At 57.8% G+C, this 19636-nt stretch overlaps 1 protein-coding gene across 2 annotated transcripts in view; it reads right to left on the bottom strand.

The window, feature by feature from the left end:
- Window positions 1-19636, bottom strand: part of NOL4L (nucleolar protein 4 like) — a 131866-nt gene that overhangs the window by 15303 nt on the left and 96927 nt on the right. For both annotated transcript variants that reach the window (XM_040247555.1, XM_040247556.1), the window contains one exon: window positions 12457-12598. In XM_040247555.1, the coding sequence (XP_040103489.1) occupies window positions 12457-12598 (142 nt within the window). The remainder of the gene's footprint in view (window positions 1-12456; window positions 12599-19636) is intronic.

Raw genomic sequence — 19636 nt, 5'->3', positions numbered from 1 at the left:
ACGGTTACAGAGTTTCTATTTACAGTAATTTTCTATCTTGGAAATAATGTGCGCTGGTTACAGCACATGGTCAGTGTACTTAACACCTCTGAACTGTACACTTAAAAATGGTTACAAAGTGGCAGATTCTGTTTTACAAAATTTACCACCACAAAAAATTCCCCCAAAGCAAAACAAAACAAAAATCCTGGAGGAGGCCAGTGGGCCCCAGTTTACAAGCTCCGTCCGCTGCCATCCCATGGACCCGCAGGCCAAGCCTCTCCCACCTCCATTCTGCACCTGGGGGCCGGGAAAGCCAGCCACACACACAGAGGTCACCTCAGGGGGCACAGGTGAGTCACAAGCACCAACCCCCCCCCCCGCCAACCCATCACGCCGCCCTCAACCTGCTCACAGACTGCCTGCAACTCTGCTGACCAGGGAGGCCGTGGGCTTTAGGCAGAAGGCAGAGGGGCTGTGTGTCCCTGAAGATGCCCCTTCGCCTCCTTTCAAAATGATGCCATGTCAGTAAAATAGGATTTATAAGGTGCAGACAATACCCATCACAGCAAATAGGTGCTGAAGAAAAAAAACAAACAGAACTGGTTCCCTGACCCCAGGCTTCCTCACTTTGTAACACATACTCTCCCAGACTGGACTGTGGGTTTCCAGGGGCCCCTCAGAGACCAGCTTGGTGCCAAATCTGAGGTGGGCAGGTGAGGGGGGGTGGGAGAGGGACAGGGCCACGAGGACACTGCCCCTGCCCTCGTCCTTTCCTCGCTCAAACACCTGCTGGGTGCTGGGCCTGTGTGAGGCACTGGGGACACAGCAGCAGAAAGATGGGGGTGGCTGCTGTCCCGGGGGCTCATGCTCTAAGGAGCAAGAAACCCAACAGAAGGCCCAGAGGACTCTGGGCTCTGGGGAGAGCCTTCTGTGCTTGTGTTCTTGATCCCTATCCTTGCAACCCCTCCTCCTCTGGGAAGCCCTCTCTGACTGCACCGAGCTCGAGGCCTCAGTTCTGGACCACCCTCAGTGGAGCTCCCCCCAGGGAGGGGAGTCTAGAGTGGGCGCTGTGCAAGAGGGAGGCAGGGTAGGGTTTCTGGAGGAAAAAGCCCATGGAAGAAGCCTCCAAGAACAAAGCTGAGAAGGTCAGGGGGCACGTGCAGAAGCCCTCTAAAGCCAGCAGGGCACAGGAGCTGCTGGGGGTGAAGTGTTATCTGTCAATGCCCCCCTGCCAACCCCGACAGTGGCTATGATCCAGCTGCAGCCCTTGGACTGAGTTCAAACCCCCAAACTGAAGCCAAACCTTCCCAAGGCCTCCTGCTGGGCCCTCCTGGCAGTGCCCCACCCCCACCCCATCCCCAGATGTTGCCCCATCCAGCTGTGCCCTGGCCTTGGCACTTACTGTCCCCTCTTCTTGGGACACTCCGTGTTCCCTCCCACTCCAGGGCTTTGCTGAAAGGTCACCTTCTCAGTACGACCTCCCTGCCCCCACTCTGACACACTGACTCCTTTACCCAGTTTTCCAGAGTGTTTATCACCTTCTCACATGTTCTGTCTGCGGTCTGTGCCCAGCCCCCCTTGTCAGCTGCCCCAGGTGGCTCCTGTCTCTCCAGAAACCACAGCCCTCTCCCTCTGGTGAGGGCACCCCACGTCTCCCAAGGGTGAGCCTATGCCCCGAGCCCAGCCGGTAAGCACAGTCCATCATAGCAATCTGCGATGGGCCCACAGAAGTCAGTCCAGGGGCATCTGCAGAAACGAAGAAATACTCTCCCATCAGCCCAGGGGTCGCAGAGCTCACTCAGCAGGGAGCCCCAGCAGGGCTGACAGGCCAGGACAGACCAATCCCCCCAAAATCCATCCATGCCTAAAGCCAAAGAAAGCCCTAGACTTCTCGTTACAGGACCCAGTGATTTCCTTAACTGTGAAAGCTGGCTGGAGGCAGGGCGCATCATGTGGGCCTGGTCTGGACTCTGAGTAATCCACGGTTCTACCCCTGGGAGGGCCCAAGGGAATGGAGCCTCCCCCCGGCCCCCCCGCCCCGGGGCTCTCTCCTCATCGTGGCCCTCCCTACCCCCAGGAGGGGCCAGCGGCAAGGCCCACCGCCAGCACCCTAGCACAGCCCCGGCCCAGAGACCTGCCTGTCACTGTCTGGGGAAAGAAGGAACAGGGAGAAACATTAGCATTGCAGGCCAGGGCAATCGGGGTTGCGATCCACTCACAACTCTTGTCTCGCCCCCCGCCCTCTCCAAAGACAATGTGATTTAAGGGAGACATGGTCATGGACCCAAACCCATGCCTGAAGGAGCGGTGCCGGGGGAACAGGTGCAGGGCCTTGCTGCCTCCTGACCTTGGGCACAGCCCGCCTCCCTGGCTCCTCTTATCTGCAGTCTAGGGAGTTGCCGCTGACGCCCTCTTGGGCTCCGACACTTTATGACCCTGTGAAAGAACCCAGCTGGCCCCATGGGCACCTGGAGTGCTGGAGTCGGGCCTTCCGGGGTGCAGGCCTCCAGGCATGTGACGCGGAGCTGGAAGTGACCTTCTTGTCTCCCCTGGTCCTGACCTGCATGGCTGTGCAGGAAGCCCCTCCAGGGTGGGCACTCCACCCACGGCCAGCCTGCCAGAGCCCAAAAGTCATGCCAGCAGGACAAGATAGCCCCCAACCTGTGACTTCAGTGACAGGGACAAGTGCGGTGCAGAACCACAGGGAAGCAGAGGGAATGCACCCCTTCTGAGCATTCCCACAAAACCAGGCCTCCCGGGCTCCAGCGAAGGGCAGCTCCCCATTCTGGGCAGGACACAGGGCCCACCACCTGGGCCCGGAATGCCTCCGGGCAGGGAAGGACTGCATGCCCATCTATGTAACGTGGGGCAATGTGCTGCTATTCAAATGGGGGAATTAGTGATGAATGGGGGAAATTGTTCCTCCTTCTGTCCAGTCTCCAGAAGGAGACAAAAACCCCTTTTACCTCGGCAAACAATGCCCTTATGTGGGCGCCAGCGCCCCACAGCCCGCACAAGCCCGGCTCTGTGCAAGCCGCCAATTGCCACACCGGGCCCTGGGGCCACAGCCAGTGGCACCCTCTCCCAGGGGCGACCCTCGCTGGCTCCCAAGGAGGGCTGGGCAAGGGCACAAAGGTCTGCTGGCCCATGGTCCCAGGGTGTACATCCATATGGCCCCATGGGTTCCGGGTGCTGGCGGCCTGCTATGGCCAGAGGTGTGGCGAGGCAGGCAGAGCCTCCCTTCTCTGCCAGCTTCCAGGCAGGGGAGAGAAGAGAGCATCAATAATTCACACACACCAGAGATGAGCTGGGGAGGAGGTGGGGAAGCAAGAGTGCTGGAGCCAGCCAGCGGCAGCGGGGGCTGGGGCTGGATCTGGAAGAGCCAGTCCCTGCCCCCCCACCCACGTGGCTTCGGGCTGCAGGCTGGGGGCACCGACTCTGCTCTGAATTTGGGGTGCGCCACCAGGCCTGGCCTCCGCCTGCTCTGACAAAGGCCAGCGGCGGGGCTGTGTTTACACGAAGCATAGTTCCCTGGAGCGCCAGGCTCCTGGCAGGCTACCCTGCTCTTCCTCCCGGAAGGAAGGGGGAGGGCCCCGGGGTCAAATGGGGGACACTGAGGAGCTGGGTGAGGTGGTGTCGCTAGGACTCCCACATCCTGGGTGGTGGGGATACACTGGGCACCTAGCCCACAGCTTGGCCTTCAGAGCCCCACAGCCCCCTACTGCCCCTCATGAATGCCACCCTGCTCCATCCCTGTGGTTCCAAGGGCCTGGCCCAGTCCTTCTCTCCATCTGGCCTCCATTCTTGCCCCCTAACCACCTCCAGCACCTCTATTCCACAGCATCCACCTTCCTGATCAATCTTTTTTGACTTATTCCTTAAGCTGGTGTCAACACCTGAGGCCCTCAAGAGTCCAGAGTGGCGCTGTCCAACAGACACTTAATGTGAGCCACATAAGGAATTGTTAATTTTCTAGCTTCCTCATTTAAAAAATGTAAAAAGAAAATAAAACAGGTAGAGTAAATTTTAATAATCTATTTTATTTAACCCAATATAGCCAAAATATTATCTTTTCAACATGTGATACTATGTTAAACTTGAGCTATTTTACATCCTTTTTCATAGAAAGTCTTTGAAACTCTGTGTATTCAACACACATGGTACACCTGAGTTTCATGAGCCCTTTTCAACAGCAGTCTGTGGCTTCCACATTAGGGCACACCCAGATTTTTGTGATGTTCCCCCTAACCTGAAGTCACTTCTCTCAGGGCAGGGACCCTGGGGTCTCGGTCCCAAGTTGCAGACGAGAGCTGGGGTCTTGGGGCAGGTGGCCTAAGCAGGGCTGGCAGTGGGGACGGGGTTGGGGGCTGCCTTCAGTGCGAGTGGGCACCAAGTATGTGGCAGGTGCCAGGCAGACTCACTGTGCCTGCTTTGCACCCCGCCTCCCCTAGAACAGACAGTAGGAAGGAACCAAAGGCCCCCAGGGGGAGGTCCTCACCATCACACAGTGTGAGCAGGAGGACACAGACAGGCCCCAGTGTGGCCTGAGGCCCCGAAGCACCCCCAAACCCAGTGCTCTTTCTTCTCTGGCCTTGGCTTGCCCAACTGTACTACAGGACAGCCCTCCACCCCCGCCACTGTCCCACTCTTTGCAGCTCCCTCCACAGTAATACTGGCCAAATGCACCCCGGGGGCCCACTCTCTGTGCGGACCGCCGAGGTCTTCCCAGGCTCAAGTTCCCCTGGCACCACCCTCAAGGACAAGCACGCGCAGTGAGAGCTCAATGCTGATTCGGTGTGCTAAGCTCTAGCTGAGAGAGCAGCTCCCCTGCATTCCCCTGCCCCAACCCCACAACAAATGATGTGTTCAGAGCAAACAGAATGACTTCGGACAACCGTGTGTGAAGGAGTCACAGGGCAGGGCCCTGGCCCCGGAGCCTATATGCTTGTGTGCAGGCCTTCCGCCAGCCTCCCCAGAAGCCAGTCTGGGTTCGGTGCATCCCAGTCCTTAGGTCAGAGTGATGACGCCCGTGGCCCTGGTTACTTCCTGGTTCCTGGGAACGTCACCCTTGGACAGGCTTGGATGGTGATGCCTCTGGGGCACACCCCTTCCCCAGCCTCTTCTCCCGTACGGCCGGCCTGCCTCCATAGAGGGTCAGCGGGCAGCTGGGTCTCCATGGGTCCTGGGCTGGGGAGGGAGGCAGGGCTCTGACACCCCAATGGCTGAGCAGGCCTAGGCGAATCTTCTGGGTGTGCAAGGGATCTCCTTTTCTCTTTCTTAGCAGGTGAACTTCACCTCTATGGGCCTGGAGCATGTCCTGCCCTCACCAGGCATCTGGAGGCCTGTGAGGGCCTAAGACCCTGGCAGGCTGCACAAGGCCGGGGCTGTGTGGGGCCGGCCTGCTCCAGGGATAAAGGGATCTCTTGGTGCTGTCTCCTAGCCTCCCTTACCCCGTGGCGGCCAGAGACCAGAACAGCTCAGCATTGTCTGAGCCGCCTGCAGCCCAGATGATGATGGACACTTTCCTGTGACCTGGGACTGGCGGGGCAGCCCACAGCCAATCCCCAGAAGGGCTCGGGTCCTAGTTCTCCGCTCCTGGTGGGGGAGGATAAACGGCAGGAGGCCACCGCCACCATCTCTCCATCCGGTGTGGATTTTTGGAGCCTTGAATAGGAGCTAAGAGCTACTAATCTAGAAGGAGTGAAAAAGTGACCAGTAGCCAGAGAATGAGGCCCAGACATAGCTTCCAGCCTCACCTGAGACAGGCGGGGTCAGGACCAAGACCAGCAGGCATGGGGGAGGGGAGGCTCAGTTTAAAAGCCCACTGCAGGAAGCCATCCCAGGGAGGCCGGAGCGAAGCGGTCACAGCCTTCCCTACATGTCAACAGTGACCAGGGAGGATGCCCAACCACGACTGTCAGGGCCACTGGCAGCAGGCTGCAGCAGGCCATGAAGCCTGGGGCCCCTAGTGGGGTGGGCACCACGGGCAGATAATATGTGAAGTGGATGAAGCTCAGGGGCAAATGTGGGTGACTGCCTCTGAGCCTGCCTGGCCTGGCCCCGACCCCACTTGCAGGACGGCCTCTTGCCTGTTTCCTCAAACAAGCAACTCCCACCCCTGGCTGGGAACACTCCTGAGCAGCCTGAGTGCCCAGAGGGGCCAGCATCCAGTGGGTAAGCTGTTGCCCAGGTGCCTTCTCCTTGGACAGCAGTGCTAACTTGCAGCCACCAGCGTGGGAGCTTGGGATGGGTCTGGGAGATCTGCAGGGTCCTGGGAGACATAAGGTGCCCCCACAATTCCTGGCACATGTGGGTGGGGAGTGGGATGGGAATTCAGGAGATGCTAGAGCAAGCTGTGAGCACCCAGGTAGTGAGCTTGTAAAGAGAGCTGTGGTCAGAACACCATAGGGCTCAGTGGGCAGTCGGGATTGAGAAAGACCTGGAAGGATGAGGAGACAGGATTGGACCAGGTGAGGCAGCGAAGGGTCCAGAGAATGGGGAAGTGAGGAGGACCGCCCAGTCTTTCAAAGGAGGCCCCTGACCCACCTCCAGCCCTTCAGCCTGCGAGTGCCAGCTAACCACGGCCTCCCGCCTCCAGCTCTTCATCAGGACCCCCTACACCAGCCTGGCCACCTGAGAGAAATGATCCCATTCCCATCCAACCCGGCCTTCCCCATCCACACATTGTCCGGTTCTCACCAGCCATCGAGTGAGGGGGAGTGACTGGCCACACAGCAAGATGGGAGCTTGTCTGGGGTTGGGGCACACTACCCGCTCAGACCTGCCCTGTGGACACCAGGGAGGAGCCCATGACGGGGAGAGAGGCAAGGACAGGAGAGGCAGCATTGCCGTAAATATGGAGCCCTGGGCAAGCAAGTCACACACCTGCCCCACCCAGTGACTGCCCCTGCTGTCCGGTTTGCATTTCTGGGTAACGGAGGGCCCCATCCAAGGGCAGCAAGAGTAGGAGGCAGGAAGCCTTGGGCCTCTCACAAAGGGCTCCTGAGACACACCAGGATTAATGGCTGCAGTCACCCAGGGCACAATACAGACAGAAGCCAGGGATCAGAGGTGAGCAACTTGCTTCAGACCGCACTGCAGGACCAGGGCAGACCAGGACCTGCTCAGGGGAGCCCTGGCAGGGTGCCAGGGGCCACCAGCAGGGAGTCGTGTCCAGTTGAGACCCCAGGCCCAAGAGGCAGCCTCATCTCTCTTGTTCATCCTGGAACCCTCAAATGCCAGCCCCTCAACCGGCTAGGGCCCTCTCTCCTGGCTGAAGCTTGGGGTTACCAGGAGCTTCTGGAGACACGTGACCCAAGAAACCCCCTATCCTGGCATTTAGCATCTTCCTCTCCTCCCAGCCTCCTCCTGACATACTGCCCAAACTTCCTAGGCTGCTATACACTTGCCTGAACATCACACTGTGGCCTTCTTCGAGGCGCCACTGCTGGTCCCCCAGCTCTGCCACGGGCTTCTTAACAGCTGTTCACTGGGCACCTGCTCTGAGTCGAGGGCTGGGGATAAAGCCCAGAAGAGGACGTTTGGCCCTGAGGCTACTCCATGCTGCACGGTTTGTGATAACGAGAAAGAGGGGCTGGAACACCCTTCCCCATGAGTGGTCCAGACTCAGGCTCTGGGGTCAGAGACACCCTTGTGGTCACAAGGGGTCTGGCCAAGTCACCTCCCCCTCTGTAGGAAAGGCCTAGTCACAGCTCTGAGCTCACAGCCAACTGCCATCAGCACAGAGTTGAGCAAAAAGTGGGCTCAGCAATGGGGCTTCCAGTTGCCGGGATAATTGGCCCACCTTTGAAAATGCGGTATCAGTGCAGGGGAGAGGCGAGACAACTCGAAGGAAAAAAAGGTGGCCCCAACATATATGATCCCTCCTCCTTTTTTTTTTTTTTAAATAAAGAAAACAAGACCAATTACATACACGGAAAAGACAAAGGAAAACATGCCCCAAACACTGATCATTTTGATTGCTTTTTTTTGCTTCTGTTTTTTTTCTATTATCTACAATGAATGTAACAGATGTAAAAAGACATGTTTTTTCAGAGACACATCTCCTGCCCTCAGACGGCTTACAACCTGGCAGGGGTCCCCGGTTCTGAGCGCCTGCCCCTCTCCCGCAGGCTCTTGGAAGGGACAAAGCCAGGAAGGGGTTATCAGCCTCCCGGGCCACAGGGCTCAGTATTCACGTGACAGACCCGGTGGAGAGTCCTGAAAGAACCAAGGGCTTAAGCCAGGACCCTCAGTGCCTCAGTCCTGATGGGCCCTGGAGGGGAGGCTCCAGGCATCCAGGCAGGAAGTTTTGGCACCATGTCCCCAGGGGGAGGCAAGCTGAGGTTCAGTGGGTCCCAGAGGCCTGAGACTGGAGGGGGCCTCTCATCTGACAGGCACTAACAAGAGGCCCCCAGCAGCCCCCCAGATCCTACCCAGCACCACCACCCCCCCCCCCACCGTGACCCTGCAGGAAGAAAGCAGCAGGACCCTGGGTTCTGCCCTGGCGCTGACTTCCTGTCTGCCCGGGAGGTGAGTAATGTCCGCTCCCCACCCCCCGCATCCCTTCTGGGGGCCAGGCTTCACATTTTCCGCTCAGGAAGGGGCAGAGCAAGAGGCCTGATGAAGCACATAAGGGGAAATGGAAGAAGGAGAGGGCCCTGGCCTGGCCACGCCTCTGACGTCCAAGGACGCTGGCTCACCTGCCCAGCCTGCGCCCCTGTTCACTTACTCATTTAACAGACACTCCTCCACCTGCTTTGTGCTGGGCACCAGAGAACTGGCTCTCAGAGTGCTTACTCAGGATCTGAGGAAGAGATGGCCATCAAACACATCATTCCACTGAGGCGGTGTAACTACACACAGATGTGCTGTCCTAAGTAACGCCCGACCACAGCATCTCTGGACACGGTCTCAACAGTTGGCTTTTTCCAACTGTCCTTCTCTCTACTTCCTAAAGTGCAGCCCCTGGGCCAGAGTGTTTTCCCAGGCACCTACGATGAGACCAGGGTTCTGTTCGGACTCCAAAGAAAGTCCAAACCCTCAGCTGGTGCTTAGTGCTGGTCTGGGGGGACCTGGCTATACGTGGACTGGAGGCAGTGGTGGGAACAGCCTGGATCACTCAGCCCAAGAAGGCAGTGCTCTGATTTTCCAGGGGGCAGCCTCCTCTAGTCCCCAGACTCCCATGCCCCTCTTTTCTGGGGAACCTCACACATGGCCTTAATGCCTGCCAAAGAGGAAAGAGGAGGGGAGCAGCCTTGGCATCCCCCAACTCTGGCCAGATGGCCCCAGTTCTCTCACTGATCAGCAGTTGCCTCCTGAGCTGGGGTGAGAGCCATGTGCTCAGCCACAGCAGCTCTGCCCTGATGAGGAAGCACTTTGGGGCTTCCCAGCCAAGCACCGCTGCTGTGATGTCAAAAAGCTGGGAATGGGGTCCATAAAAGAGCTCTCTGATGTGAGGCCTCGCGGGTGGTGGCAGGCTTGGGGATGAAAGCACCACCAAGCACTCTCCCACTCCTGGTGAACCGCAGACAAGCTCCCGGGAGTGAGAACCGGCCTGATTTATTCCTGGCCCGGGCCACAGGATCTGCCCTGCCAAGGCCCAGCCTCTATCTGCCTCGGTTAAAATTTGAAAGAGGAAGAGGTAGAGGAGGTGGTGGAAGAGAAGGGCCCCAACACATCCACCAACAGGTGTGAACCTGTGCAAACTGCCTGGTTTTTTGAAATGCTCTGGGCTGCACTCCTGGCCAGCAGAGGTGAGATGCTCCCTGACACAGCCCTGGGAGCCCCCACATTTTCTGGCTAAAAGAAAAAGACCCAGGTGCTCAGGCTGGGGAGGAGGGCCGAAATCCCAGGAACAAAGAACCCAACTTGGCCCCAACAAGGAGCCGACCTCTATCCCCTCTGGCTGGCGTGCTCGGGGGCGGGGGGTAGGGAGGGAGGGACTCAATAAATGCTGGTTCCTTTACTCATTTGGGCAACAGATATTCAGCAGGCCCCTATAATGTGCCAGGCATGCAACCAGAGTCACCAGGGACAGAGCAGAGGGCAGGATCCACGTGGTCCACCCCTTACAGAGCTCACAATGGGGGCCTCAGACATGGAGGGCCAAGAGCCAGAGGCTGAGCACCAAGCCGCCCTGGGGGTTGGTGTGTGCTGGAGAAGCCTCTGGATCAAGGCACAGGAGCAGGGACTGGAGACGCGGAGACCATGAGAGTTGTGGCTGGATTCAGACAGAGCCCCCGCCTGGCCTGCCCCTGCCCAGTCCTTCCTTAACAACAGGGGACAGAACACCCCGAGGACCCTTCCAACTTTCACTGATGAGAGCGGGTTCCCAGTTCGTGTCTGCACTGCAGGCACCTTCAAAGAGGGGGCTGGGGGAGCTGACCAAGGACTCCAGGCCGGGTCTGTGCCCAGCCCAAACCCCTTGGGAGCCCATCGGTCTGGACAGACATGGTGGTCACCACCAGAACTAGGACCAGAAGGGCAGTAGAGATGACCAGGTCAACTGGTCTCTCTGGGCCTGCGACCCTCTGCACTGGGTATGGGTCGGCCTCTGGCCAGCACATCAACCCACAGCCTCCAGACACAGGCTGTGATGGCATAATTAAATTGATGGTATCATGGTCAACACCATCCTCCCTGTCTCCAGCTCTGGCTGCCCGCCCTGATGAACACCCTCGTGCCGTCAGCCGACCTAGGCCCAGCACCCACAGCCAGGAGGGAGCTGGGCAGCTGGGTGGGGTGGAGGGTGGGGGTGGGGGATGGGGGAGGGGGAAGACATGTGTGAAGACACCTGGCTTGGCTCTCCCACCTGGCTCCTCCGGGACCAGCTGCGGGGATGCACTGATCCCATTAGCCCTGTAGCTGAGGAAGCCCCGTGACCCTTCCCCCCTGCCCCAGACCTGATACTGGAGGCCCCAGATCACCAGATCTCCCTGGAAAGTGTCTCTGCCAGACATGAGCCCCCAGAAGGTGGCTGTAAGCAATAACAGCATAAGAATTGTTGAGGATGAGCTGGGGACCACGGCCCCTATTCAGTCCTACTTCTGGGGGGGGGTGGTTATAAATAAATGCTCCGGATCCTTCTTGGGAAGGTATTGTCCACAGCCTTGGGCTGAGCTTTGCTGGTGTGGCCCTTGGGTGTGGCCCTCAATCAGCTCAGATGAGGCGGGAGGCCAGCTGCTGGGCACATCTCACCCCAGGGCTCCCCCACGCCAGCACGTGGTGCCCCCACCCGGCTCCCACCCGTGGGAATGCTGGAAGGCAGTGCTGGTCCGGGAGGCAGCACGAGGGGGTCATGCTGACCTCCTGAGGCGTCAAGGGACAAAAGCCTTTTCTTTCCCAGCAGTCTCGCACCCCATTCCTCACAGAACCACACCCGGGGCTCCCCAGCCTGTGGATGGGCCACCCCGGCTGTCTCTGTGCTGGGCCTCCTCCCAGACAAAGCCAGATTTCAGGCCTCGGAAGGCTGTAGGGAGGCAGGCACGCGGGTTCCACCATGGAGACGAACTTTGACCCAAACTGCAAGGCTCCTACTCCGTATTTACTCTGTAAGGCTAACCTATTTCGCAGAGTTAACATTACACCCCTTTTTAACCCTGCACCTTCCCTCCCACATTCCAGGCCCCGACCTTCGACCTCTCCTAATTGCAGCTCTACACCCCCGTTCTCTCCAGCTCTTCCCCCACCCACCTCGTGTCCGCCCGGAAAATCAGAGCCCAGCCCAGGACATTCTGTCCACAGGTGCCACTGCACACCCACAACCAAGTCTAACTGAGGTAGGCCCAGTTTGGGGGGCTCAACGCAAGAGTGCCAGAGTAGACCTCTGGGGTCTGACCCTGACCCAAACTCTCCCACCCCAAGAAGATGCTTCTGTTCCAAGGGAGGCTGGAGGAGGCTGCCGGGCTTGCCTTGGAGGCGGGGGCGGGGGGCGGGGGGTGGGGGATGGGGGGGCCAGGGCAGATCTGGACAGCTCCTCAGCTGGCCCGCCTCCTATCCTGAGGGGCCGGGGGGCACACGACAGACAAGCACAGTGTCTGCTCGCTCACCAGGGACAAGCAGGGACCCTGCCTCAGAGCCTCACATCCGGGCCACAAAGCCCAACTCCTGTTTTCATGATTGGGAGGCTGGACTGTTCTGGGTCAGGCAGGCACACCGTTAACCTTCCCAGACCTGAATCATGGATAACTTTGAAATCCACATCCCACCAGCATGTGAGCATCAGAGCAGACAAACTGGCAGGATGTGGTTAGGCTGCCAATCCCCGAAAGAGCTCTGAGCCATTCACCTTTGAGAGGAACAACTGCTCTTCCTGGAACTAAGGGCTGGGGCAGCGGGGCCCGTGGAGATACTGAGAACGCTGGGGGCCGCTGTCAGCCTGAGCCTCGGCCACCCCTGGAGGCTCCAGCCCAGAGTCCTAGGCTCCTGGCATGGACACAACCCTTCCCCTGCTGGCCACGAAGGAACACTCACCATCCTCTTGGCTGTGGAGGTTTTGTGGGCTCCGCATCCTCTCGTCCTGGCTGGGACTCAGGCTGGAGGCCAGGTGTGGGTCAGCTGACATCCATGTGGAGTCGTTCATATCAAAATCTTCACTGCTCACAGAAGTTTCATCCTGATCAGGGACAAAGAAGGTGGGCGTTGAACAGGGACGGGCTCTCTGCAGCCCCTCGGCAGCATACAGGGTGAACCCAAGGGCCCGAGGGTGTTTGAGAGTGCCCCCATAGGCCATAGGGCACCCCCAAACCTTGAGGTGGGGACGGTTTCTCCCCCTGGCCTCCCACCCATGGAAGTGGCTGGGGCTCTGGTTCCTGTCGGAAGCCGGGGCTGAGGGCCGGTGCTGGCTCTAATTGAAGACAATTACGAGGTCTCGCATCCTGTAGGAGCGGGTGGCAGGGCCTGGCTCTTACCCCTGTGAGCCAAGGTTGAAGCAGGCGCCGTAAACAAGGGCCACTGCTCCCCACTCCCTGCCAACAGCCTTGGGAGGAGGGTTCACTCCACATAGGGCCAGGCGGGCAGACGTGGGCAGCAGGACACGTCGGGCACTGCCGAGGCCAGGCTGACGGCCCCCACCACGCCGGCCGCCCAACTCCCGTGGAGCATGCATGGAATTCCTTTCTCCCACTCCCCCAGCCCAGAGGACATTTCTGTCTTCCTCCTTCCTAACCTTTGCTGTGCTTCAAAGATATGCTCTTGGGCGGCTTCCAGAGCTGAAAAGGCCAGCCCCAGAAGTATAGCGAAGGAAGGGGGTGGGGCAGGCGAGGGTTTGGATCAGACCGCAAAGGGGGTTCGGCTCAAGGGCCTGGGGGGCCGCCAGGGCCTTCCAAACAGCCGGAGGGCCTGCAGGCGAGGACCACGCCTGCCTCCTCTCCCCTTGCTGGCTTCAGCGAGCCCTGGGCCAGGCATCCGGGAACCCCCGGGGCGGGGCCCCTTCCACCCAGCCCTCCAGTGGGAAGGGACCCCACCTCCTTCAGGCCCAGCCTCTTTCAGGAGCAGCAGCTAGCAACTGTGTTTGGGAGCTGGCTGTAAAACACAAGGAAGATGACCCAGCAGCTCCCACACCCTGGAGCTCTGGCTTTGCCCCCCTCCCCTCCCCCACCCGGCAAGATACAATGGCCTCTGTGGGCCCCCAGTAAGGACCTCTGGCAGAGCACCATCCCCCCCAAAGCCTCCCTCCAGGGGCCCCTCACAGAGGTCTCTTTTACAGCAAGCAAACACACTCCGGTTCAAACTTTCTTCGGCTGCTGTCCGAGGCAGACACATCTGCTCTGCAAGTGCTAGAGAACCAGTGGGTGCTCCTCCACGCCCTCCCCCACCAGCCCGGCTGGCAGGGAGTTTCCTGGAATTTACAGCTTCTGGGCAGCACAGAGGAGTGGGTATCGTCTGTGGCTGAATCAGGAGGACGACAGCTCTGCCCAGCTCAGGGGTCCCCATGCTGCTCACACAGAGCCTCAGGGCTCAGGGGCCACGTGTGCCCTAGGGGCCCACCCCCGACACACACAGCCGCCCTGCCTCCCTCCCACAGGCTCCCTGCTCCTCATACACAAGAATGTGCCTCCACAGCTGTCCCTGGGTTGAAAGCCCGCTCACTCAGACTGCATTCTCACACCTGGAGGGACACACACACGTTCAAAGAGTTCTCTCTGCAAAAAGGGCAACAAGACTGTCCCTGCGCTAACTGGGCAGGGACAGGTGGGTGAGGGGCGGTGAGCAGGTGGGGAGGACCCTCAGAGGGGTAAGGCCATCTGGGTTCTGGGAGCCAGGAACTGGGCCATCCTCGAGTGGGCTTTTGGCTCCTTCCTGGCTGTCCCAGGGTCACTGGACCCTGAAGTCCCGGCTGAAGCAGGAAGGCCTTCTCCTGGCTCTTGTGGAAACACTTGTGACTTAAAGGACCAAGTAGTCTATTAAACATCTGGAAGCACCACCCACTCAAAATTCTCCATCCATTCAACAAGTTATTTAATGAATATCTATGTGAAACTCGCTCAGTTGTGTCCAACTCTTTGTGACCCCATGGACTATACAGTCCATGCCATTCCCTTCTCCAAGGATCTTCTCAACTCAGGGATCAAACCCACGTCTACTGCATTTAGATGCTGGAAAATTTACCTGTGGACAAGTTACAGCCTTCCTGGTGCTCACTGTGGAGAGGGACAGTGGGGGAGAGGGACCATCAGCAGAAAAACTCATAATATCGGGAGTGTTAGGGCAACACAATAAAGAATAAAGCAGGACAAGAGGGGCGAGGAACCTGCAGGACTGCGTTTCCCAGAGTGGCCAAGAAGGGCCTTGCCAGTCAGACAATCAGAGCAGAGGCTTGCAGAAGTGAGGGAGGTTGTGACAGGCGGTCCATGTGGGGAGCTGGTGGGTTCCAGTACACGCTGGAACACATGCTGCCACACGCTGGTGAGTTCCAGCAGGCAGTCAGGAGGCCACTGTGACCAGGGGCTGGGTGAGCTGCGTGGGCAGTAAAGCCATTCGGGGGTGTCTCCTCCTAAGGGGCACATAATCCCGGTGGGCATCTTCCACTCAGAGAAAGGAGTTCCACCAAACACACAGGTTTTCTTCATCAAGGAACAAGGAAAATTCAGAACCGCTGGGTGCAGTGCTGAACCTCACTCTAGCCCCACTCGGCCACAGTTTAAAACAACGATGGAAGCCATGGTTTATCAGTTGCCAAGGGCATCACAGGCCCACTGGGTGCATGCAGTTATCAGCCCCATTCTACAGATGAGGAAGCTGAGGCTCCAAGGGGTGAAGGCACTCACCCAAGGTCATGAGCAGAGCCAGAAGCATACAGTCCCGAAGGCCCAGACGCTAGCTCCCTTCCTAGCCCCTCACCTGCAATGCCCACGGTGCACCTCAGAACCCAAACTCCAAACCAACGTCCCCCTTCCCCATCAAGTCCAGCCCAGGCTCCATCCCACCTCACCCTACACGGCCTGCCTGTCTGTACCACCAGCCCGGCAGTTGGGCAGCAGAGAACTCAGCTGCAGTGGCCAGCACGGTGGCTCTCTGCCCTCTCTCCCCGAGACAGCCTTAAGTCCTTCCAAGAGTGGGGAGCGGGCTCTATGTTCTCTGGACAAAGCCAGTGAGACCAGTCAAATTGGCTGAGTTGCCTGGTGTGACACTGGGGTTTAACGAGGATGCAGCATCAGTCTGACAAGAAGGGGCTTGGTCCTGTTACACACGGTTCCTGAATGGAGACCATATGAAACCTGGACCCTGGCTGGCAGGCGGGTGGCAGCGTGCTGCCGTGCGGCATTCCCTGCCTGCAGCTGCCAGGCGCCCCCATGCAGAGCAGAGCCTCCGGTTTCTCTGGCTCAGATCACTTAACTGTTCGCCCAAATGGCCCTCCTCCACATCTCCCTGCCTGGACAGGCCAAAATGGGCAGAGGTGGGCTACATTTTACACTGAATTGCGATCACCCAATAAGGAAGAGCACCCAGTGCCCATCCATGAGGGGCTCTGAGACGAGGGTTGTCTGAGCTTTCCTTGTCCAATAGGAACAGCAGGCACCCGTGTCAGGCCTCTCTCCAGATCTGGTACCCACCCTCCCCGCCTTGGACCTGCCTTAGCTGCCCCAGGGCTCGTGAGATCTGAACCCAAGCAGTCTGCTCAGTGCCCACATCACAGTCCACCATTCCGAGGGGCCGCCTCACCACACTTCCTCCCTTCAGTCGAAAGAACCAGATGCCTTAACAACAAAGCGTCTCAGGATGAGACCCAAAGGAAACTCATGGGAGGTGAAGCTATATTTACACCCACACCTGGACCACTCCTATCAATGAATAGATGCGCACTGATGGACCACCTACTATGTGCTGGTGCTGTGTTAGGAGCGCTGAGACTATAGCAGGACTCCTTCCCTCCAGGGCTCTGTTATTCTGGGAAGGACAGAGACAACTTTTGACCGACGTGTAAGCACTGAAGGAGAAGGGGGCTGGGGAACCCCCTCTCCACTTATTCACTGACTATCAAGCTTTCCCCAGTGAGTGTGCCCACAGCCCCCAGTGTTTTGCCACATGAATCCCTGTTCTGTGGGTGATGGTTCTATTTAAGCTTTTGACACCACTGATACAGAAATTTTTAAAAATTTATTTATTTTTAATTTGGTCTTAGTTGTGGTGTGCTGGATCTTTAGCTGTGCCATGTGGGATGTAGTTCCTCCACCAGGAATCAAACCCTGGCCCCCTGCACTGGGAACGCAGTGTCTTAGCCACTGGGCCACCAGGGAAGTCCCTGATACAGTAAATTTTTAAGCAAGAAATCAAATTTATGATGCCTAACTTAAAAAAAAAACACCAAACTATAAGTTCTAATCAAAATCAACTCCTACATCCTCACTTCCGGGCGGACCTGCCGAGAGAAGGCTGCCCAAGCCCCCTTTGCCATCCATCTGCTACGGCAGAGCCCCCTGCAGACTGTCACCTCACTGGCTCACACCAGGCCCAGGCTCCAGGAGCAGGCCAGTGACACAGGCAATTACCAGCACACAATTCAGAGCCTGTCAGCGATGAGCAGAGTGGGACATACCTGGGCCAGAAGGACCTGCGGGAGGTGATGGTGAGGGTTACGGAGAGCAGGCCCAGAGGTCACAAGTCGGGCACTCTGGAATCTCAAGGAAACCTGGTCTACTAATTTCTCTTTCTGTAAACAAACTTCATTGAAACTTTCATTAAAAAATAAAGGAGTGTGTACAATCCATTACTTCTGGGGCCCCTCTTCCTAGACCCCACGTGACTCCTGGCTCTGGCTTCATACACCCTGCAGGCTGCAGCCTTGCCCACCTGTTGACAAAAGGTCATCATTTATTTGGCGCCAAAGGACCTGAGCCACTTGCGGGGTCACAGGGCGATTGGGTCAACTGCCCTTCTGGAAAGGAAACTCAAGAGCTGGGGTTGGGGGGCGGCAGGAAGACAGCACCCAAGGCTGCTCCTGGGACACACCCCAGTCTGGAAGCCCTGACTCTGGGCAGGAGGAGAGGAGCCGACCAGACCCTCCCTGCTCTTATCTGCAGTCCAGAATTCACGGGCAGGTTCAGTTTCTCTCCACCCAGGTTCTGAGGCCCTTCCTCCTCTGCAGGCAAACTAGCACCAACCGCTGCCCAGCCCAGGAGGAGGAGAAAATGGGAGACCAGAGGGGAAATGGTGGAAACGCGCCTGTATCCATGGCGTGTAACCAGGGGCAGGTGCTATCAGTAACCTGATTATTTTACAACTGGGGTCAATTTCTCGGGAACTGGGTTCCTGGTGCCTCTGAAGTTGAGCCATTTGCATCCTCCAGGACAGGGATCCTGGGGTGTGCCTCACACAACATTTTCCAGGCCTCTCCTCAGAGCTGTAACTCTATCTCTACTGCTTGCTTTGAGAGAGAAAGGGAGAAGGATTTGCTGCAAATTTAGTGCCGTTGTGAGCAGTAGGCCCTGATCAGGAGCCTTGGGTGTGTGTTTCAAAGGAGGGGTGGGAGGCAGGAATAGGCCAGGCAGGAAACAGACCCCTTCTCTGTCCAGCCCCTTGGGGTGGGTTTGATGAGAGGCTGAAGCTCCCGCCAGGAAGACCACCAGGCTCAAGGCAGCTGCCCTGGCACTGGCTCTACACCAAACCGGTGGACACCAGAGTGGACAAAGCGAGCACCTCCTTCTGGAACACCTGCAGGCCCCTCCCAGGCCCTGGAAATTCTTCAGCACGAGGTAATTCCCCTGCCTGTCTCCATGTCAGCGAGCATTACACACACAGCCTTCTGAGCATGCCAAGGAGGTACTGAACCGCATTTGACCCCAACTTAACCACTTCAGCTCATCAGATGGCTTATTAATGGAAGACGAACACCCCCACCCCACCCCCCCTGCCGCAGGATCCAAAGCAACAAGGGTTCAAAATCCTGGTTGGGAAGGAACAGCACAAATGACATCTTAGGGTGGTCTGAGCCACAGCTCCTGGGTGCTAGGGAGTCCCAAGGCTGCAGCTCATGCCCTCGTCCCAAGCTCACCTGGCCACCAGGTGCAGATGCCAAGCTCCTTGGGACACTCCACTCAATTCCACTCCTTCCTGCCAGCATACCTCCTCTACTTCCTAGCCATACAAGCTCTTCTGGGAAACATGAAGTGGGGAGAGCTGACATAGCCAATCACCTACCACATTTTAGGTTCTCTCTCTCACACACACACGCACACACATGCACAGGGTCTGTCAGAGACGTCTGCATCGACACAGGGATGCTCTGTTGTCTCGGCTGTCATGGGTGCCTGGATGCTGGGGTGAGCATTTTCAGCACCTTCCTACTAGTGTATTGAGTGTAGAACGGGCTTTTGTTTCCCAAGCAAAGGCAACTGGCTGTTTTCCCAGCACTCCTCACCACGAGGGCCTCATTGATACCCCAGACCCTGCCATTAACAGGGGTCTCTTTAAAAGGGAGGCTGGAGAGATGAGCTTCAGCAGACAAGGTTCTTCCAGCAGAAAAGTGGGCTCGAGAGAAACCACTCTGCACTAATCCCCTGCAGGAGTTTCCTTCCAAGAAAAGGACCCAGACAAGACAAAAAAATAAAAGTTCTTGAGCAACTCAGGGCCAGTGCGGCTCCACATGGCCCCATGGTGACTCAGGCCACATAAGTTCTCCCAAATCAGCCTTTCCAGCTGGGAGGAAGGCCCCGGGTGCTTGGTTTCCTGCTGTTCCTCAGGACTGTGCTGAATGGGGTGTTGGCACCCAGCCGTGGTGCAGTGGATGCGGGAGGGGGGTGGTGCTGTCTCCAACCCCCACTCTCTAAAAGAAGCCCACCTTGAGATGGGATTAAATTAAGCTTGATAGTATTCACCTAAGCATTCAGGCTGTAATGGGTTTCCAATGTAGGGGTAATTCACTACCTCCAGGCTAAACCATCACTGGGGCTTGGGCCCTTTATGGGTCCTTCCCTCAGAACAACCCTAAGCCCAGAAGCAAGGGGCAGGCAGGAAGGGGCCCCTGGTCATGACTCTCTCTGGAGCAATTATGAGAGCCCCACAACCCTCTCCCCACACCCCCAACCTTGTAGGACAGGGGCCCAGGCTGGGGTTTCCAGCTCATTCTGGGATAAGTAGGGCTTTATCTCAAGGGAGAATCTATTTCAAGCCACAATCCTTCTCAGAAAGAGGAGGAAATCACAGAGTCCAAACA

Source organism: Oryx dammah, unplaced genomic scaffold, assembly GCF_014754425.2.
Source record: "Oryx dammah isolate SB20612 unplaced genomic scaffold, SCBI_Odam_1.1 HiC_scaffold_10, whole genome shotgun sequence".
Classification (NCBI taxonomy): Eukaryota; Metazoa; Chordata; class Mammalia; order Artiodactyla; family Bovidae; genus Oryx; species Oryx dammah.
The sequence above is the reverse complement of the archived record's forward strand: the minus strand, read 5'-3'. Positions and strand labels throughout refer to the sequence as shown.